We start from the raw sequence: 22,983 nt of genomic DNA, 5'->3' as shown, positions 1-22,983 counted from the left end.
AAACAATCATCTACCCACATTTGCATGCTAAATAAATTCCAGTTAGAGAAGTGAATTCTCTATCCTAGAGATCTCAAAAGTTGCACAAATGCACACATGCTTCTATGTTCAACTCCTAAAAGAATTCATATCAAGTACAAAGGGAATCAGACAGACCCGCCTACAAATATCATTTTCCTTCCCATTATCTTTTTGGGTCAGTTTTAGAGGAAGTGGTTTAATTTTTTCCCCCAGTAATACTTTCAGTCTAATTATTCTTTAGCCTCTTGATAATTGAAAAATTTAGTAGAAAGAAAAGAAAGCCTGATTTAGATCAATGTCACGGATGGAAGAAAGAACTCAGTTCTCAGTTCACAGAACGGAAGCGCCTCCTATGATCAAACGTACAGGAGTCGACAGAGCTGGCCTCTAGGATCTGAACGCAATTAACAAAATTTCCTTTATTGGGATAAGAAAACCAGAGTGACTGCCTAGTTGAAAATCCAAGTTCTCCCTATTGCACTTCTCTCTCTTGTGCTTCTAAGAAGAAACGCGAACACTATTTCAGATGTTCACTTTCAAGGAAACAAAAGCCTTCCCCTCTAAGAAGTCCTCTCCAACATCTGGTCAGCCGCAATGGAGCTGACCAGCGCCGGGCTCTGAACCAGACTTTAAAAGTCATGCTGCACGTTTCAAACGCTGCCCTGAACTTGCTAATCCTCTGCTGGGGAAACAACTCCTCCCGAGTCGCTGCACCTCCACTCCAGGAGGTGAACCTGATGCGGGAGAGTCTACACTCTTTATTTCTCAGCAAGGGCCTGTCTTCATCCACAGAGGACAGTGGAGCCAGCTGTGTCTACACTGCAGGGTCTACACACCCCCGCCCCGGCACTGGGGTGTTGCAGTGTGCAGGCAACACCTCTCCCCACTATCTGTGTGTCACACTTCTGTCCTCTTCCATCTCGCTGGGCCAACAGCACCGTATGCCAGAAACGGCCTCTTGCTGCAGTTTAATGCTTTCTTTCGGATTTTCTCTCTTGGATACATCAGCACAGTGGGATCACTGTGTGATAATATTATAAATGTTCTCATACTCTCCTGGTTCTTTTCACATCTACCGTGGAGAAAAAAAACATGATCAAGCTTTCTAAAACCAAAGTTATGCTCCTCACAACAAAGAAGATAGTCCCTGCTATTAATTACAAACAGCACCTAAATCAACCTTAGCCAAATAATGAGTTTTTAACTAGGCCTAAGCAGAACACCACAACGGTGGAGTGCTTTATTTTCTCAAAGAGTTGGCAACTGCCGGATTCTTCCGAGAGCTTAAATACCATCATGACAGATACTGATGTTCAGAAAGATTAAAGTACAATATGAAACTAAACAGAGGACGGAGAGATGAGCCAGATTTGGGTTCTGAATCACAGAAGTAAAGAAAAAGCAAACTCTCACACTGACTGTCATAATGAAAAAAAGGTTAAGGAAACTAAGGAAAGAGGGTTGAATGGTTCCCCAAAGACTCAGAGAACAGGTAAAATTCCGCAGGCATCACAAGCACTATGTGTGCAGAAAATAGTCTTTGCGAAGTCCACACTATCGTTTATCGCAATGCCCAGAATTAAGAATATGGGTACGTTTCTAAATACAGATTTCTGACAGCTATGCAGAAATGCTCTCAGGAAGAGCAGATAGTTTTCTAACACGGCCTTTACTGAAAACAAACCCATCCTGCGAGCATGTTGACTCTGAGATCCAATACTAATATTTAAGCAAACGGTTAAGTCAACATGAACAATGTTTGCTGTTTCTTATTTGTCACAAGAGCTGATTCTCCCCACCGACGTGAACACACACACACACACACAGCCATACAATATAAAGTCACTGTCACAGAGAGCAGTTAAGGGACTTCCCTGGTGGTGCAGTGGATAAGACTCCACGCTCCCAATGCAGGGGGCCCAGGTTCGATCCCTGGTCAGGGAACTAGATCCCACATGCATGCCACAACTAAGGAGCCCGCCTGCCACAACTGAGACCCAGTGCAACCAAATAAATAAATATTAGAAAAAAAGGGGGGAGCAGTCAAGGAACATTTAAGAAAACACACAGACCTCCCTAAAACCTGTGTAAGATCCACAAAATCTGTTAGGAGGACGGCAGCATCCCACTGACTGTAAACTTGGACTCGCTTATTTCTACATGTGACAACTCTGTCATGTTTTGTTCCCTGCCCAGTTCAGCTCAGCCTCCTAAGTGCATCACTCGCTTTTGTAAACTAGCGTTCCCAGGATTAGCCTCCTATGATGTGCAATATGGAAGCTTCAGTAGTTCAATCTCTAACATTCATTTAAAACCATCAGCATTTCTTCTTTAGGAATTCATTTGAAACTATTTCACTCTCGGGATACTTCTCTGTGGACAGTTTAAACAGAACACACGATGATGAGAGTTGTATCCTTTGGAAAGTAAACATTATTAAATTCTTCAATCCAAACAAGACCAGCTTTACAGTAACTAAAACATGAAATCTAGAACTCACTCCTAACGACTTGAGTGTGCCACCTTAAAATTTTCAAAATTCTGCAATTCAGCTGATGTTTAAATTTTACATAACGGGTGATAAAAAAAATTTTTTTGCTTGGAATCTGTAAACTCAAATACTATCCGAAAACGTGACCACTTTCCCTGCAGCCTCGACAGAATGTAAAATCCTAAGTCTAGGCAACGATCCTCTACCTCATGGTTAAATACTGTGCTTTGCAGCTGCCACACCAGGTGAGGAGCTGGAAAATGGATCAGAGCAAAGAAGAATCGTGGCAATTATAAAACCTCCCTGGTATATATTGCCAGATTAATAACAGCATTAGCAGAGCTCAGCTATACCATCAGTGGCGTGAGGAACAGCGGGCTGAGAGCGCCAGGGCTGAGTCAAAACACGGAGCGAAGCACAGAAGCCAGTTACAGGAAAGTCAGCCAGGACTGCGAAAGAAATCTGTGCACCAAACAAAATGAGTACGCGTGCCACTCAAACAAACCGCTGATTTTTAGCACATACTATCTGAGCAGTACATAACGGCTTAGACTGTAAATACAAACATCAAAAGGCAGAGAAGAAGCTATAAAAAAAAATCCTAATACAGCCGCATGCTTACTACCACAAGGCAAGCAATGGAACTGTGATTAATACAAACGACAGGTAAGCGATGGCGCCTGACCACAGATCCACGCTTTGTCCAAGTTAACAGGGACTTTTTGCTCACCCTGTACTTATTCACAGGTTTTGCTTTCCTTTACCATTACTTAGAAGAGGCGTACACGGAGATGAAGCTTAAGAAAAATCAGAGACTCATAGGAAGACTTAAAAAGCATCAGTCAAGATAAAAGAAATTAAAGATGATACAAACAGATGGAGAGATATACCATGTTCTAGGATTGGAAGAATCAATATTGTGAAAATGACTATACTACCCAAAACAATCTACAGATTCAATGCAATCCCTATCAAATCACCAATGGCATTTTTTACAGAACTAGAACAAAAAACCTTAAAGTATGTATGGAGACACAAAAGACCCTGAATAGCCAAAGCAGTCTTGAGGGAAAAAAGTGGAGCTGGAGGAATCAGACTCCCTGACTTCAGACTATACTACAAAGTAATTACTATACTACAGTAATCCAAACAATATGGTACTGGCACAAAAACAGAAATACAGATCCACGGAACAGGATAGAAAGCCCAGAGATAAACCCACACACCTATGGTCAACTAATCTATGATAAAGGAGGCAAGGATATAAGATGGAGAAAAGACAGTCTCTTCAATAAGTGGTGCTGGGAAAACTGGACAGCTACATGTAAAAGAATGAAATTAGAATACTCCCTAACACCATACACAAAAATAAACTCAAAATGGATTAGAGACTTAAATGTAAGACTGGACACCATAAAACTCTTAGAGGAAAACATAGGAAGAACACTCTTGGACATAAATCACAGCAAGATCTTTTTTGACCTACCTCCTAGAGTAATGGAAATAAAAACAAAAATAAACAAATGGGACCTAATGAAACTTAAAACCTTTTTCAAAGCAAAGGAAGCTACAAACAAGATGAAAAGACAACCCTCAGAATGGGAGAAAATATTTGCAAACGAATCAACGGACAGAGGATTAATCTCCAAAATATATAAACAGCTCATGCAGCTCAATATTAAAAAAACAAACAATCCAATCAAAAAATGAGCAGAAGACCTAAATAGACATTTCTCCAAAGAAGACATACAGATGGCCAAGAAGCACATGAAAAGCTGCTCAACATCACTAATGATTAGAGAAATGCAAATCAAAACTACAATGAGGTATCACCTCACACCAGTTAGAATGGGCATCATCAGAAAATCTACAAACAACAAATGCTGGAGAGGGTGTGGAGAAAAGGGAACCCTCTTGCACTGTTGGTGGGAAAGTAGATTGATACAGCCACTATGGAGAACAGTCTGGAGGTTCTTTAAAAAACTAAAAATAGAATTACCATATGACCCAGCAATCCCACTACTGGGCATATAACCAGAGAAAACCGTAATTCAAAAAGACACATGCACCCCAATGTTCACTGCAGCACTATTTACAATAGCCAGGTCATGGAAGCAACCTAAATGCCCGTCGACAGACAAATGGATAAAGATGATGTGGTACATATATACAATGGAATATTATTCAGCCATAGAAAGGAAAGAAATTGGGTCATTTGTAAAGACATGGATGGATCTAGAGACTGTCATGCAGAGTGAAGTAAGTCAGAAAGAGAAAAACAAATATCATATATTAACGCATATATGTGGAACCTAGAAAAATGGTACAGATGAACTGGTTTGCAGGGCAGAAATAGAGACCCAGACGTAGAGAACAAACATATGGACACCAAGGGGGGAAAATGGCGGGGGGGTGGGGTGGTGTGACGAATTGGGAGATTGGGATTGACATATACACACTAATATGTATAAAATGGATAATTAATAAGAACCTGCTGTATAAAAAGTAAAACATACTTCAAAAATTAAAGAAAAAAAGCATCAGTCAAGATAGCGAACGCTGTCTTTAATTTACAAGAACCTATTTGGTGACTCGTTTGCAGATGTCTTCTCAAGAATTAAACAAAAAGGCTTTAGTATCCTGTACTTTTAAATAAAAAAAGAATAGAGACATAGAGGTAGAGAACAAATGTATGGATACCAAGGGGGAAAGGGGGGTTGGGATGAATTGGGAGATTGGGATTGACATACATACACTATTGATACTATGTATAAAATAGACAACTAATGAGAACCTACTGTATAGCACAGGGAACTCTATTTAATACACTGTGGTGACCTAAATGGGAAGGAAATCCAAAAAGGGAGGATATATGTATACGTATAGCTGATTCACTTTGCTGTACAGTAGAAACTAACACAACATTGTAAAGCAACTATACTCCAGTAAAAATTAATAAAAAAATAAATACAAACAGAGAAACACAGAAATAATTATAAACTGCCCAGCGGCATCCATGTGTACAAGGAAATGTGTGGTTAAAAAAAAAAAAAAATTATACCGTAAAGCAAATAAATGTAAACGTTCTCCACAAGCACAAAGATCAAGTGGCTTATATTTTGGTCAGTTTGTAGCTCCAAAGGGACAAGGTATCCTGTCTGCTTCAACGCTGAAGAGCTGGCACCTAGTTCTCAATGTTTGCTGACTGCACAAATGATGGAATTAAGGGTGTGTCTGTGCCTAGGATCCAGCCAGCCCTGTCTCTCCACACAGCCCTCATCCCAGACACTACACCAGGGTTCTAGACTCAAGAATCCACACAGACCAGGCAGGTAACAGGACATGCTCATGGGAAACAGCTTTGCCTCACGGCAGGGAAACAGCCTCAGTGCAGTTCTGCTTGCTGGGAACAGGGCCCAGCGTTGCCAGCTCTTCTGATTTTTTTGAGTCAGAAATCAAGATTAGGGCTTCCCTGGAGGCAGAGTCGTTAAGAATCCACCCATCAATGCCGGGGACATGGGTTCGAGCCCTGGTCCGGGAAGATCCCACATGCCGTGGAGCAACTAAGCCCGTGCGCCACAACTACTGAGCCTGCGCTCTAGAGCCCACGAGCCGCAACTACTGAAGCCCGTGCGCCTAGAGCCCGTGCTCCGCAACAAGAGAAGCCACCGCAATGACAAGCCTGTGCACCGCAACGAAGAGTAGCCCCCGCTCGCCGCAACTAGAGAAAGCCAAGCACAGCAACGAAGACCCAATGCAGCCAAAAATAAATAAATAAAATTTAAAAAAAAAGAAATCAAGATTACTTTTAGGTAAACGCTCTTGATTTTAACACATTGGCAGTTAATCTAAAACAAAACAGAAAACACCACAGACCATTTCTGCGCGGACCAAACAAATCACCTGGGGGCCAGACCCAGGCTACAGACCCCAGTTTCCCCTCTGTCCTGACTGGGAGGCTCTACTCCTGACCAAATGGCCCCCAGCTAGAGGAATGAGCAAGTGTGAGATGGTCCCCCTCCCTCAATCACTGTCACGTGATATGAAGTCACTCAGCAGCACTACGGTGAGTCCCGGACATTCAGACACCGTCCTGTTTCGGACAAACCCCGACTGGAGGACGAGAGGCATCATAGGGCTGCTCCAAAACTCGGAACGCCGAGGCCCAGGACCAGGCTTTTTCTAGAAAAAAAATCACCCAGCCCAAAGAAACAGGTAGGTAGGGGAGAGGTGGTGTGGGGACAGAAGACTTCAGTGCTGCAGGTGAAGAGTCCTTAGAGATAATCCATCACCTTCTGAGGTTCCTGAGGAGTGGCCCCCAAAGATGCCCACATCCGAGTCCCTGGAACCTGTGAATGTCACCCTGCATGGTAGGGGGTGACTCTGCAAATGGGATGAAGGTCTTGAGATGGGGAGATGACGCTGGCTGATCCCGGTGGACCCCAGGTGATGAAAACTGTTGTCGTAAGAGGGAGACTTGTCTGCACAAGAGGAGAAGGTGGTGTGACGGGGAGTGACACGCTTCGAAGGTCGAGGAAACATCCACAGGCCAAGCTTCTAAAAAGGTGAGGAAACAGATTCCGCGCCCCACCCCACCCCCCAGAGCCTCCAGAAGGAGCCGGCCCTGCCAACGACCTGACTTCAGCCAGTAAGACGGATTTCGGACTTCTGACCACCAGGACGGCAAGCAAGCAAGTTGCTGCTGTTTTTAATAATTAAGTAAACGGGTAAGGAGCATAACGATAGATGCACATGTGTGCCCTCAGGTAAGCGTAAGAGCCCCACGATGATGACACACAAACACCACTGGTTTCCTCTGGTCAAGTCCCTCCCCAGTCAGGCCAATGGGGGCAATAAAAGAGAAACACGGGGCAAGCCGCCATGGCCAGGCTCCATAGAGAAAGGCCCTCAGGCACAGAGACCGGCGGCTCCCAACTCAGCTTTTTAGGCTGCAAGGAGGGTATCGTTTGCCAAAAATCTGACTCTGCTCCCTGACTGAAGACATTTCCCCAGATGGATCTGTTAACACTGCTCTCTACCTTGCCAAACACTCAATCTGGTAACTGTACACGGACTTGGAATGGAAACTTCCTTTGCTAATAGATAAAGTTGTAATGGCATTTCTTTTCCTTTTTTTTTTTCTTCCGGTAATGCCACTTGGAATAGAGTGATGATCTCTCAGCTGACAGAAGCTTCTCAAACCCAGCTGCTGAATGCAGAAGCCACAGCCACCCTCCTGTACGACACACCAGACAGAAAAACTGAAGGCAGTCAGCAGACCTTATACTGAGAGATGCAGAAAGTGTTGCGATTCATCCTTACAGCCATTGGTGGCTGACACAGTAGAATCTCTCTGTTTGAAAGAGATTATTTTCATTCTCTTGCTTCGTGCGATCACAAGGAAAACAGCTTCCAGAATGGAGATGCTACTGGAAAATTTGTTAATGTTCCATAAGCCAAGAGCACCCAGTTCGCTCTCCCCGTGTACGTCTGTATTCGCTCGGCACTGCGAACAGAGGTGAGGAAGGGCCTGGGCAACTGAAATAGAAGGCAACCAGAAAATGTGCTGTCCAAGAGCCAACAACATTTTCACCTATGGAAACTCAGCACGACTGCAGCCCGCGGCCATTTCTGCCTCCGCAGAGATGCTCTTCTTGTTACCCCAGGTTTCCGCTCCTGAGGAGCTGGCCAGCGTCACAGCCTGTCAACCCCGGGTGGGACAGCATCCGTTAATATTTCCTAGTCGGACTTCCCTGGCGGTCCAGTGGTTGGAACTCCACGCTTCCACTGCAGGGGACACGGGTTCGATCCCTGGTCGGGGAACTAAGATCCCACATGCCACGTGGTGTGGCCAAAAAACAAAAAAAAAATTTCCTAGTCATCACCACCAAATCGAGGGCCCAAGGCTCGACAAAGGTACTTGAAGTCTGGTTACCTTTCTGAACCCTGGAGAAGATATTTGCTGACACCACTCAGCAGGTCCTAACAAAAAAAGAGCAAGAGACCCTATTTTATTCCATCTGTCATGGAATTAAATTGCTCTCTTCCTCCTCCATCTTCCAAACCGAAAGACTCGTCCTGTAGGACTGCCTTTTCTAACAACCGTTAGGTCATTTTTTTCCCCCAACTGCATGCAACGACATAAATTCTACTGGACTCTTCACTACTGCATGTGCACGTTGTTTTATTTTATCCTGACAAAAGAGTGGGTGACAGCACCCCAGTGTTCATTGCAACACCATTTACAACAGCCAAGACATGGAAGCAACCTAAATGTCCATCGACAGAGGAATGGATAAAGAAAATGTGGTACATATATACAATGGAATATTACTCAGCCATAAAAGAATGAAATAATGCCATTTGCAGCAAGATAGATGCAACTAGAGATTATCATACAAAGTGAAGTCAGAGAAAGACAAATGTCATAGGATATCACTTACTTGTGGAATCTAAAAATGGTACAAATGAACTGATTTACAAAAGAGGAATAGAGTCACAGATATAGAAAACTTATGGTTACCAAAGGCGAAAGGGGCAGGGATAAATTAGGAGATTGGGATTGACATATACACACTACTATACATAGAACAGATAACTAGTAAGGACCTACTGTATAGCACACGGAACTCTACTCAATATTCTGTAGTAACCTATATGGGAAAAGAATCTAAAAAAGAATAGATATATGTATATTTATAAGTATAACTGATTCCCTTTGCTGTACACCTGAAACTAACACAATGTTGTAAATCAGCTATACTCTGATATCAAATAAATAAATAAAGAGTGGGTGACAAAGTATGAGTCTCTTGATTTTACAGATGAGGAAAGAGAGGCTCAAGATCGCTAAGTGACAGGGCTTAGGTCACAAAAGTTAACGTCCAGGGCTTCCCTGGTGGTGCAGTGGTTGAGAGTCTGCCTGCCAATGCAGGGGACACGGGTTCGAGCCCTGGTCTGGGAGGATCCCACATGCCGCGGAGCGGCTGGGCCCGTGGGCCACAATTACTGAGCCACAGTTACTGAGCCTGCGCGTCTGGAGCCTGTGCTCCGCAACAAGAGAGGCCGCGATAGTGAGAGGCCGCGATAGTGAGAGGCCCGCGCACCGCGATGAAGAGTGGCCCCCCGCTTGCCACAACTAGAGAAGGCCCTCGCACAGAAACGAAGACCCAACACAGCCATAAATAAATAAATAAATAAATAAATAAATAAAAATTAAAAAAAAAAAAAGTCTTCAGGAAACACTATCTGAAAGACTTTAAAAAAAAAAAAAAAAAGTTAACGTCCACCTGACTCACAGCCAATTCTCCTCCTATCATGTTCCCGCGGTCTCCAATAAAACCCATCATACCTTTTGAAGTGCTGATAAAATTCTATTCACACACTGAGATGTTCTCCGGTAGTCTCAAGCGAATGGGACAGCTAAGCTGGACATTTATACTTAATATTCCAGGCAGTCCTATCAACCATCACAAACTCAAGTGAACCAGAGCTCTGATGCCAGACTCTTGGAATAAAGATGTTACTATGATGCATTCATTTAAGGTTTAATAGTTTTCCTTCCTTTCTTCCCCCCAAGTTTAATAGATCTTTTTTTCCTCCTTGACTGCAAGAAAAATAACCTTTTTTTTCCTTTCTTTCTTTCACTTGATTCTTTTTCCTGGATGCAGCTACCATCTGACCTCCAACCAAAAAATATCTAAAATGTTTCCTTTCATACCAAAGACAAGTAGACGCCTAAAACAGTTATTGAGAAAGGTCGTTTTAGGACAAACTCGCAGATATGACGGCAGCCTTTTGAGGATCCAAGAACCAGGAAGCTAGGAAAATACCAAAGTAATGTCAGTAACTTGATCTTCTTGCCTCCCATTCCCGAAATGACTACAGTTTACTAACTGCCTGCGGTGTGGGGCAGACAGTTCCCTGAGCGTTCTGGAGTTCCCATCTTTAACAACTGTGCAGGGACTTCCCTGGTGGCACAGTGGTTAAGAATCCGCCTGCTGGGGAGGGTGGGAGGGAGGGAGATGCAAGAGGGAAGAGATATGGGAACATATTGTATATGTATAACTGATTAACTTTGTTATAAAGCAGAAGCTAACACACCACTGTAAGGCAATTATACTTCAATAAAGATGTTAAAAAAAAAAAAAAAAAAAGAATCCGCCTGCCAATACAGGTGACACAGGTTCGAGCCCTGGTCCGGGAAGATCCCACGTGCCGTGGAGTAACTAAGCCCATGCGCCACAACTACTGAGCCCACGTGCCACAACTACTGAAGCCCGCACGCCTAGAGCCCGTGCTCCACAAGAGAAGCCACTGCGATGAGAAGCCCGCGCACCGCAACGAATGAAGAGTAGCCCCCATTCGCTGCAACTAGAGAAAGCCCGCTTATAGCAATAAAGACCCAACACAGCCAAAAATAAATAATATTTTTTTAAAAATTTTTTAAATAAAAAAGTATATATATAAAAAAAAATCGTGCAAAGTACAAATAGTGTCCATGTTTCATAGATGCAAAACAAGCACTCAGAGAAGGAAAGGAACTGGGCCCAAGTCACTCGATGGGTGGTGTTTGGGCCAGGTGTGGAAACTAGGTCACGTCTGCTTCCTGAGTCCTGATCCCTTCCCCTGCACCCTGCTGCCTCTCCAGATAGGAACTACCTATCAAGCTTTCCCCTGTCAGCAGAGCTATTTTCAGCAGTGGTACAATTTTGCCACGCGGGAGCCAGGCTCATCAAATGAGATAATGCAGAGAAAAGCTCTGAAGAGGGGTTACTACCATTAATAGAAGATCTGGGGGGAAATCTGCAAAACCCAAAGAACTGATTGTCGCCTACTGCATTATCTTGGGACTCAACCTCCATTGTAAGCCGGCCGATTTTGAGTTTCCTGGGGTGCCCCCTCCTTAAATGCAGGTATGAAGCAGCGGTGCCCGTGATGTGTAGCTGGTGTAAGAGATAAGATATAGACTTAGAAGTTTTTAGTGAAGCAGACTGGGGAGTGCGGCCAACTTTCTTCTCACGAATTGCCTGTGGGTCATAAGACTGAATGTGTACTTAAAGTAATAGACACTTTGAGATAAATTAACTTCTGAGACAAAGGGACATTTTGAAAATTAAATCTTGCCACATGAATCAAGCAATCAATTAGCAATCGATACATATCCAATAGTTACGCATGTAGGATGGAAAGGCGATTCATGAAAGAATAAATACAAATGGCCAAACATAGGAAGAGCTGATCAATCGAATCATCAGAGACATGCAAATTTAAGGGATACTGTTTAAAAAACGCTAAATACCAAGACTGGCAAGGATGCAGGGCAAATGGGAGTTTAAACTGGTACAAGCTTCCAGGCGTGTGGTTTGACAAAACAAACCAAGATTTTAAGATTAGGAAACAAATGCCCTGACTCAGCAATTCCACTTCCAGAAAATAAAACTACAGAATAGTCATGAATGGGTACAAACATTTAATTACAAAATGTTCATCTCCATTCCATGGCTATCAAAAAGCTGAAATCCACCCAAATGTGCCACAGAGGGAGAATGGTTAGAACCATACAAGGCTATGCAACCACTTAAGCTGTGGTAGAATATTCTACGACAGGCAAAGATGCTCATAACCACAGTTAAATAGAAAAATCACAATAGAAGGGATGGGGAAAATGCTGAGAATCATATATGCTATATACTGACAGTTAATTCTGGTTGGTAATAATTTGGGGTGATTTTTTTTCCTTATCTGCATTTATGTTTCTTTTTACTTTTCTGCATTTTCTAAGCTTTCCATAAGGAATACATGTTTTATAACAATAATAAATAATTCTAGCCTAACACCTGGAATTTATGTGAGTTTGACAAATGCCAGCTTCCATTCCCCATAATTCTTTCCCCAAATTTATTTTAAAATAACACCAAAGGGGAATTCGAGAGAGAAAGTGTCCGTGCATTAATCCACGATCACCCACCACGATCAGCCAGCAGTTCAGAAATCACATCAGCCTCGCCCCTCCCAACAGGCACCACACTCAGCACACAGCCTGGCTCAGAGCAGGCTTTCAGAGATTCATTAAGATAAATGTGTTGATTTCAGACAGACTGGCTAAGCTGCTTGGGAAGAGCCTGGGCAGAACTGAGCACTATACCTTGGAACAAGGCAGCAGCAAGGAGAAGGGAGAGGGCCCCGGGCATGGAGTCCGAAGTTCTCTGCTCTAGTTCTGTAGGCACCCACCGCTCAAGAGCTGTGTGACCTCGGGCAAGTTACCTCGCCTCTCTGTGCTTTCACCCTAACCCTATACCTATACCCCTTCACCCTATACCCTTTCAGGGTATCTGTGAGCACCGTGGCGAGAATTAAATAAGACAAAAGGTACAGAATATTCGTAAATTCTAAAAAGCTATCAACATGAGACAAGATTAGAGAGATCAATAAATAGTCATCTGGAATAATGAAGTACATTTCAGAGGTAAGGGTGAAAATGAAAAATACGTTATTCGTTTTAACTTCAGTTTCCATACAACTACACAAGAAAGTTCTTTGATTCTGATCCTGTCCCTCTTTCCAGGGGATCCTTTGTTCCCAGTGAAAGGCCTGGTTCCACCCACCTTGCTGGTCCTCCCATCCTACCCTAGGGAGGAATATTAAAAACACCGGAAGGAGTCTCCCACACCCCATCTCACACACACCGGCACTCTCCACACACCCCCCACCCCCTGCTGGAGCACACGGCCTTAGTTTTCCTTTCGGAGTCTAGTGAGGAGACCTTGACTTGCCTGCAGAGACAGCACCATCTCAATGTGGTTTCTAACAAGAAGGGTCCAGAAAACCAAGCAGCACAGCCTGGTAAACAAGTAACACAGACTCCAAACAATTAGATTCCAGCCCGGTCACACAACTCATTAAACAGGAGGACACTTCCCATTTAGCTCATGTGCGGGGTGGGGGGCTGGGGGGGGGGTGCAGATAAAGACCAGCCCTTCAAGAAATGCAGTGTCACGTGTTAAGCCAAAGGAAGATCATACATGCAGGCAAGAAACTCTGATGTTTGGAATTTGCTTTCCATCAATCTATCGGAGACTTAATTTAAGAGATCTCTGCAAGAAGGCCCTTCTACTGACCCCCACTGCCCCCGACGTTATTCTGGAAAAGGCTGAGGACTCGGATCTGAACATTTTGTGTATACACTGCAGAAAACGAAGAAAGGACGTGGGCTGTGTCACTGTAAATGAGCGATGGTCAAGGGGGTTCCAACAGTTGGCACGCCTTTCCTTACCAAGTCTGGAACAATTCCCACAATAGCCATCTAGTTTTAACCATCTTTATTGGATAGACAAAGAACACATCTGTAAACGAACGAGCAAAATATTTTAACTCTGGTGAAGGAGTTTTTGCACTGTTACAAAAGTATATTCACGGTGCTTGCTGGCTCTTTCATTTTAAAGAGAGAAAAAAGTAAGTTGCTGAGAAAAAGAAGAATATATAATGCATAAAAGTATGTAATATGGTGTATTCATTTTGTCCCCATTTTAAAATAAGGAGTTTTATACAGCCAAAACGGTTTTCCTTTTCTGGGCCAAATTTCTGTTTGAAAGCTGAAGCATACAATTAATGGGTTGCCTCAAACTTTGGTTACAGAGCCAAAATGAAAACTGCCCTCCTTAAGATCTTGTACGTGCAGATACTGGCTGTTTGCTTCATATTAAGTATTTGGTTTAATATGGCCTCTTAGTTAAGAAACATACACTAAGCCCAAAAGGACACATTCTTTTCTATTGCAAAAACATATCATTATTAAACAATCTAATTACAATAAATTATATAACACTGGGTAGGTTGGGGGGGCAGAGGAACACTACGTTCTAAGAAAAAACTGTAAGATCACCAAGGCCTTCTAAACGAACCTTAAACAGAGGCATTAATATTTAAATATAACAATTTCCACTTAGAAAAAGAAAAATCACATTATTGATAGGCCAGCACACCCAAAACCAATAATGTCATGAAAACACATGCCCTTGTGTAGTCTGGCAGAACGGGCTGCTCCCTGAATACAATGGACCTTTTTATTAAATGGACCTCTTCATCCTTGGTATTTCATACCAGGAAAAAAAAATGGGGCGGGAGGCGGGGGAGGAGGGAGAGAAGGAAGAAAGAAACAAACATGACACTAGTAACGGTCTTCAGTTTGAACTCTTTCACCAAGAAGTACAAGACCTAAAAGATACGTTAGAAAAGTAAAAGGCATTATTTAACAAAAATGAAAGCAAGACCGGCTGAGAGGTAGAAAACTGCATTGAGATGCTACCGCTTTTGTTTAACTGTATCAAAGGGCAACAGAGCCCTCTAGTGGAGGAAAAATATAAATATATATGAAGACTGTTCTCTTTTAGGTAATTTACATAAAATACATAAGACCCTTTCTCTCCTGACAATTGCTATGTCACCATATTACGTAAAATCAAAAAATCAAATTTTTTAAATTGGGTATTAAGTAAAATAACTGCCAAATTTTCAAACCTGATAAAACACTCGTAATCTCAATTAGGGCAGAAATATTTTTAAATTATGATTTTTGAACCACTTTGGCAATGAATAGCAGCTTGTATGAGCCTCATTTGCATGCTGACACTATAACAAATAAATTAAAATCTCAATCTACATGCAAGTATGAAATTCAACTGACCTCATGTGACAAAAATGTTTCAGTTGGTATCTAATGAGGTACTCATGTTATTTATATATTATTATATATTACATACTTTTTAAAATAAATTTATTTATTTTATTTATTCATTTTTGGCTGAGTTGGGTCTTCGTTGCTGCACACAGGCTTTCTCTAGTTGCGGTGAGCGGGGGCTACTGTTCGTTGCAGTGTGCGGGCTTCTCATTGCGGTGGCTTCTCTTATTGTGGAGCATGGGCTCTAGGCACGCGGGCTTCAGTAGTTGTGGCACATGGGCTCTAGAGCGCAGGCTCAGCAGTTGTGGCACACGGGCTTATTAGTTGCTCCGCGGCATGTGGGATCTTCCCGGACCAGGGCTCAAACCCGTGTCCCCTGCACTGGCAGGCGGATTCTTAACCACTGCGCCACCAGGGAAGCCCTTTTTTTTTTTTTTCAACATCTTTATTGGAGTATAATTGCTTTACAATGGTGTGTTAGTTTCTGCTGTATAACAAAGTGAATCAGCTATACATATATATATATATATATATATCCCCATATCTCCTCCCTCTTGCATCTCCCTCCATCCTCCCTATCCCACCTCTCTCGGTGGTCACAAAGCACCAAGCTGATCTCCCTGTGCTACTACATACATTTTTAAATAAGTTTTTTAGATGTGATTACCAAATTATGAGATGAGGCTCATTAGAATATTTCAATTGATCTCTTCCTTTAGATATATAGCTTCTCAAATACTCTGATCATGTGATTCCCATGTATATTCAATGTTTAAGAATATTTAAATGTAAAAAAGGTTGTTTAATTCATAAGGTACTAATTCTCAATTTTTATGTAATATTATTCAAGGACTTTTTCCAGTATTGTCAAAAATCTCAACAGTTTCTCAGAACAAATAATTTCAAAATCATTTTACTTATATATGGGTATATTTTAGCATAAAAGAGAAATGGTCACAAATGCTTTTAATTTAAAATGGGAGTCTGGCGACTTCCCTGGTGGCACAGTGGTTAAGAATCCGCCTGCCAATGCAGGGGACACGGCTTCAAGCCCTGGTCCGGGAAGATCCCACATGCCGCGGAGCAACTAAGCCCGTGTGCCACAACTACCGAGCCTGCACTCTAGAGCCCGTGAGCCACAACTACTGAAGCTCACGCGCCTAGAGCCCATGCTCCACAACAAGAGAAGCCACTGCAACGAGAAGCCCGCGCACCGCAAGGAAGAGTAGCCCCCGCTCACCGCAACTAGAGAAAGCCCGTGCACAGCAACGAAGACCCAACGCAGCCAAAAAATAAATAAAAAATTTTTTTTAATTTTTTTTAATTTTAGTATATTAACGCATATATGTGGAATCTAGAAAAATGGTACAGATGAACCGGTTTGCAAGGCAGAAACAGACACAGATGTAGAGACACCAAGGTGGGAAAGCGTGAGTTGGGGGACTGGGATTGACATGTATACACTAATATGTACAAAATAATTAATAAGAACGTGCTGTATAAAAAAATAATAAAATAAAATCTAAAAATAATTTTTTTTTAATAAATAAAATGGGAGTCTGAATTCCCAAAAGATTATTTAGATTATCCCAGAAAATTTTCCTCTACTTAATGAGCACCAGGTCCTTAAAAAGAAGATAAATGTCAAAATCCCACTAGTTTAAGTCTTGTTGACAACCGGAAAGGAAACTGTAATCAGGCATTTCAAAATCCCTAGTGTAATGACCCCATTTGAGTAAGTTTTAACCAAGAAAATGACTCTAAGGTGGCCTATGGCCTCGAATTTATGGGATCGTTTGGAATAACTGAGGAAAAAAAGTCAAAGGCATGATTTAGGCTAGAAGGCAGAATTTAGTAACACTAGGTGTGGAAAAGAAAACGAAGATCTGAGGGTGGACAGGAAGAAAGTCTGGTTCATTACTGTCAAAGTGTGGGTTTAAAATGTTAACAATGAATACACTTTTCTACATGAAGAAAAGCACTTCTCTTGTATTACTGTAGAACTGGTGGAATCTACACCAGATATGAATTCATCGCGGTGATGATTTGTAGGATAAAAGAATATGGCAACTCCACTTCACACTGTAATTTCAACACATGATTTTGCAACAAGACCTCAACCTCTAAAAAACAGGCTCTCTAAGCCAAAACAACCAATTTCAACATTAAACTATAATATTTCGGGATTCCCACATGGAAATCCAATACCTTCATTTTGTTTCAAGAACAAATCTGGGGTTGACTTTGATAGCTTGAGCAAATACTTTTTATATCTCAAAGTATATAAATTTTGGTATATAAGTGTGTGTATACACGTACACACATTATTAGAATCCCTGTAATGAACCTTAGGGAGGTTTATTATATATAACATAAATACCAATAGAAAATTAAAGTGTCAGTCCCAAAATATATTTTCCTGGTGTATACTAAGGTGGCCAGCTTGTATCTGTTCAGGCAAAAAAACGGTTTTGTTCTTGTTAACGGGTCCTCTGACTCACAAATCGAAACCAGGCCAGGCTATTCCAGATTTCAAGTCACAACATTTGAAACAGCCCAGTGTTATGAAAGTTCAAATGGTCGAAGAAACTTTTCATCCTGACTGTATTCGGAAAGGGATTCAAAAACCAAATTTTAAGCACTACTGGTTTAAGACTGGAAGTTAGGAAGAAAGCTTTATCATTCATCATTGCCAGTGAACAGGAGACTGAAAATAGCTAAGCTGTGCATACTTGTTAATATTTTTTCAATGGTTGTTTGACAGAACCTGGATTTCACTCTGTAGGTGCCATGATGATCAATCTGCTCCCTGCAACCATCTGCGCGATTTCCAACAAACATCCCCGCTCCCAGGGGCAGTGCGCAGGGCAGGCGCTGCCCTATATTTAGGCATTCAGGTAACCCCTCGTTAGAAGGGTCCGGCCTTTGAGGAGCACGTGTCAGCCCTCAGATTTGAGAAGGCAGCATTTTGTACTGAGCTATTTACAGGCAGAGCCAAATCCACTCGACTTGACAGGCTGAGTCTAGAGAAGCAGCTCTGGGACCTTCCGCAACAGGAAGCCTCCAAGACCCCCTCTCCTGAGACTTCGCATTAAGGTCTATATTTAATGATCACCATGTTGAAGCCATTTCCATTCGTTTTCTTTGTTTCTGTTTTTTATTACCAAATCAGAGCCACCGAGCCACTAACTCCAGGTCGCCGTGGACACCTGCCCCTTCCTGCCCAGTGCTACGCTGAGCACAAACAGAAATGAACTCCTCCCTCGCCTCTACTGCTTAGCCGTCGGGACCGGGACTCCGGGCCTCGTGGTCGGCTGGCAGAAGCTCTGGGTGCACAGGTGACTTCCCCCTGGACACTGAGAGGCTGAGCTCCACCGAGAGAGGTCCACAAGCTACAGCGCTCAATCTACACAAAGTTCTGAGGGTTCAGAACGCTCATTAAACAAAGGTCGATGAGAGAAGAGTGTCGGTTTCAGAGGCGGCAACGTCCTAAGGCCTGCAGCTCCCTAAAGCTGGGGACAGAGGTGAGGCAGGAGGCACAGGCATTGGCGGGGCATCCCCAACAGACACGTATAATGTGTTGCCACCATCTTCCTTGTGGCCTGGGGCATCCACTTTATCTAAATTTTACCTAACTTGTAGCTGACTCACAGCATGCTGGGGTGATCTTATTTTGAAAGGGATTAGACCATCTGATGCAGGGGTAGGCAAACGTTTTCCATTAAGGGCCAGACAGTAAATATTTTAGGCTGTGCAGGCCACAGGGTCTCTGCCGTATTTATGCAACTCTGCCAGTCACATGAAGACAGCCACAGACAAAACGGAAATAAACAGGCGTGGCCATGGTCCAGTAAAACTTTCCTTGCAAGATCAGGAGGCAGTCAGATTTAGCCCACGGGCTGCAGTTTGCCGACTCCCCATCTGGACAGCTGAACCCAGTCAACCGCAGTATCTGCCTACAAACTTCCAAGAATTCAAAACACTTTATTGTGGCATTTCCTCCGAATCCTTCTACCGACCAGAACCACCCTGATCTTTGTAAGCTGAATTAATAAGCAGGAGTCCCTCCAATTGCCTTTGGAACATAAAATATCCAAAGTTCAAAACACAGTTCTGTATCACTTACAGCCGGGGTGGAGGGGGGCGAGGTACCCAACACAGACGACAAGAGAGAATCTGCATAGAGGCCACGTCAAAGGGAGCAGTGTCTTGGCACGTCCCTGCCGTCCACCAGGGAAGGCGTCCCCTCTCACCGCCCGAGTGTCCCCTTCCACAACAGGGAGCTCCCTCCCAATGGCAAGTCCAACAGAGAGGTGCCTTGCAGGGAATTCAAAAACACGAACAAAAAGAACCCCTGGGAACACCAGATTTGTAAACCAACCTTTGTAAAGCCAATTAGGTTACCTGTGTTTTTAGCTGTGGAATCACCACTCTCAAAATAAAGACCGGTATGTTTTGTAACAGCCCACTCTGCTCCCAAGAGCACAGACATCCATGAGGCTCAAGACTGGACAGTTCACACGTAGGAACTGGGCTCCCCTGAGCAGCAAGAGGAAAAGTGCGGGCCAACACCATTCAAGCTTCAAGAGGAGACGACTCCTGAACGCCGAGGAGTGTTGGAAGTGAAGATGCCTGATTCACTCTGCGCTCCGCTGTTCCATTTGAAAGGGGCAGAAACAGAGTGGGGATAGCGATGTCTAAATTGGCGTGTTTCATAGTTCAGGAGAAGGAAGGCATTTATCTGGAAGGCATAGCCTACTTGGACAAGGACACTCTCTAAGGCAGCCGCGTGGGATATAAAAGCTGCCTAAGTGATGACGGAAAAGCCACGGGCTTGCCTTCGGCTCTTTTCTTTAAGCCTGATGCCATGGCTGTAGCACCAGAGTTCTTTGCGAGGATTTGATTGCCTAGAATGCTCGGTCTGATATTATTTCAAATATTAAGAACACAAATCTCCAGCACTCCCCTAGACTCGGGCTTCTCGAGACTGGAGGGGTCACGGGGAGACCAGGAAGAGCTGAAGACAATGAAGGTTCGAGCTGGGGAAATGGGGATGGGGGGCGTGCTCTGAGACCTCCCCCAACCTCCCTTCCAGCCTGAGCTGTACAATTTACCATCACACGTGACTGGACCACGGACACCTACTTGCATGGCCCACAAAAAAGATCAGGGACCTCAGGAAGGGGAAGTGGCAGCTGTGAAGAGGCACAGAGCTTGCCTCCGAGAGGCCCGAGGTCCACTCTGACCAATGACACGTTTCTTCTCAATGCTGCAGAACCTCTTCCTCCCTTCCGACCATGATTCAATACCCAACTACACATAGCTCTTTGTATATTCTGGACCAGTGCCTTTAGTCCTGGATTATGATGTCATAGGCCTGACGTGGCAAATCTTCAGCAGAGCTTCAGAAGGCCTGCCATCTAACGTCAGACAGAGCCAAGTTTGAACACTTATGCACAAACCATCAGTAGTCACTTATCTTACTAGTGAAAGGAAAAAACTGTCTAGCCACGAGATTAAGGGAATGAGATCTTTTAGTTAATTCTCTGGTTAACTGAGTGTTAAATAAAAAGGTATTTTACTTAAGTCCTTATTTTTTCTTAATTATTCTACACTGTCTTGGTCCACACCCTCACGTAACAGTAGTCGACGCAATCAACACAACATACTGTTTCCTGGATGACTGAGGATCCAGCTGTTATTTTTAATATAGCATCATCAGCTTTTCCTATCAATGACAATTAAATAGAATTAACCCCGATGTGATTCAGAAAACTGAACTGAACATATTCTGAGCCCAGGATGAGGTCTGAGAGTTGATTTTAAATAAATCCCTTTCAATTAAAAAAAAAAAAAATTCCATGTGCTTCTTTGCCTTAATAGACAGATACAGTCAGAAGTTCTGCTCTGGGACTGTAGCTTGTTAGATTTTCAACCCTGTACTATATAAAAATTGATCCTCTAAGAATGTATGTCACTTCCTATACTTGCCCTGATGATACCAGGGAATGCTTCTGGAAGTTCAAGAAGAGGTCACCAAAAATTAAGCAAGACAGAGAAAGAAGTACAGGGGATACACAAACCGGTAAGGAGACGAAGCTGGTGAGAGAGAAGGCCAGTGAGGGGGGAGCGCCATGAAGGGTGAAAAGGAGAGAACTTGCTAGAAGACAGCTGAACGCAATTCCATGTTCTGTCTCTGTAAATTAACCTGGGGATGCATATCCTTACTCAAGGCAGCTGGTTCTTACAGATTCAGACATTCATGTCAATGGACCAAAGCAAAATAAGAATAAAATCATCTGGAGAGTGAATGCAGGAGCATCTGCCTTGCCGCAGCTTCTCTACCAGCCCATGAGGCTAAGGAGAGGCCACCCCCGGAGCCCCTCCCTCACGACCGTCACCGCAGTTAAACGCGGGCAACCAGGAGGTTAAGACAGGGACTGGGCTTCCCTGGTGGCGCAGTGGTTGAGAATCTGCCTGCCAATGCAGGGGACACGGGTTCGAGCCCTGGACTGGGAAGATCCCACATGCCGCGGAGCAGCTGGGCCCGTGAGCCACAATTACTGAGCCTGCGCATCTGGAGCCCGTGCTCCACAACAGGAGAGGCCGCGATAGTGAGAGGCCCACACACCGCGATGAAGAGTGGCCCCCCACTTGCCGCAACTAGAAAAAGCCCTTGCACAGAAACAAAGATCCAACACAGCCATAAATAAATAAATAAATAAATAAATAAATAAAACAGAACTTTTTAAAAAAAAAAAGACAGGGACTAATTCTCCGACTCTGCAAAGAAATAAGATCCTGTTCTCCAAGGAAAATCATATTCTCCGTAACCAAAGGGCACCTGCAGTGTCCTTTGTCCCAAAGCCCTGACACACCACTGTTCCCGATATTCCATTACCAGTCAGCGTTGGGCTGAAGAACCCAGGTAACTGGACTATGTCCACACACCACGCAGACCAGGTCAGAAACTCCTAGACAGAGCCAGCTGTCTCTCATCCTTAAGAACCAAAATAGCCACCATCTTCCTCAGCTTTCAGAGAATTCAAGGTCGGCCCTGACACGGCCCTCCTTCCATGGAAACGCTGGGCCTGAAAAAGGGCCCAGAACTTTAATGACACGATAGCTGAAAAGGCTGAAAAGGCTATAAATACCTTTTAAATTAGAGAACCACCAAACAAAGTTTCCTTATGGTTAGACTAAAGCGGATTTCATCACAGCAGTGACAAGAAAGTAATAATAACAACAACCATCGCTGTCAGTTAACAACCTACCTATTCCCGAATTCGCTCCGGTAACCACGACCACTTTGCCACTGAAATCCCGGCCCTGGAGGATTTCCATCGCAGTTGTGCTGCTGTCGTATCTCTGTCTGGTGGTTGGCTTTGTAGGATTATCGTCCACGGTAAATGCCAGTCTTGGGTCCAAGTAGGTACTTCTTTTATTTATGTGGCTGCAAAGAAAAGGAGAAAGCAGTGAACCTACAGTAGTGAACAGAGGCGTTTATAATTACAAGATAATCTTATAGTTTAGGCTAGGCAAACCCCATTTTTCATGGACTAAAAAGGCTTATTCTTAACCCCGGAAAGACCCGGGGTCCACTTAATCTATCTTCTGGCCTCCAGAAGGATTACATTCCTGCCTAGAAAGACAGCCATCGAAGCCTTTTCTTCAGAACCGCCTGTAAAATAGGCTGTAACATACAAAGCACTGCCTTGTACCCTCAGATCTCAAACATGGAGTAGGCTTTGGGGTTTTTTTCTTTTAATTCATGTAAATGTGGCTATAAGAT

General features: G+C 43.4%; 1 protein-coding gene and 1 long non-coding RNA gene across 3 annotated transcripts in view; one reads left to right on the top strand and one right to left on the bottom strand.

Moving 5' to 3' along the window:
• The window catches only part of LOC309649365, a 634,437-nt gene extending 616,738 nt beyond the window's left edge, over nt 1-17,699 (top strand). Inside the window, exon 2 of the long non-coding RNA XR_014257060.1 lies at nt 15,455-17,699. This is a non-coding gene — a long non-coding RNA (uncharacterized lncRNA). The remainder of the gene's footprint in view (nt 1-15,454) is intronic.
• The window catches only part of WWOX (WW domain containing oxidoreductase), a 969,100-nt gene that overhangs the window by 934,779 nt on the left and 11,338 nt on the right, over nt 1-22,983 (bottom strand). For both annotated transcript variants that reach the window (XM_082439107.1, XM_082439106.1), the window contains exon 4: nt 22,466-22,644. In XM_082439107.1, the coding sequence (XP_082295233.1) occupies nt 22,466-22,644 (179 nt within the window). The remainder of the gene's footprint in view (nt 1-22,465; nt 22,645-22,983) is intronic.

This window comes from Balaenoptera physalus, assembly GCF_965194825.1.
Source record: "Balaenoptera physalus genome assembly, chromosome: 19".
NCBI classification, from domain to species: Eukaryota; Metazoa; Chordata; class Mammalia; order Artiodactyla; family Balaenopteridae; genus Balaenoptera; species Balaenoptera physalus.
The sequence above is the reverse complement of the archived record's forward strand: the minus strand, read 5'-3'. Positions and strand labels throughout refer to the sequence as shown.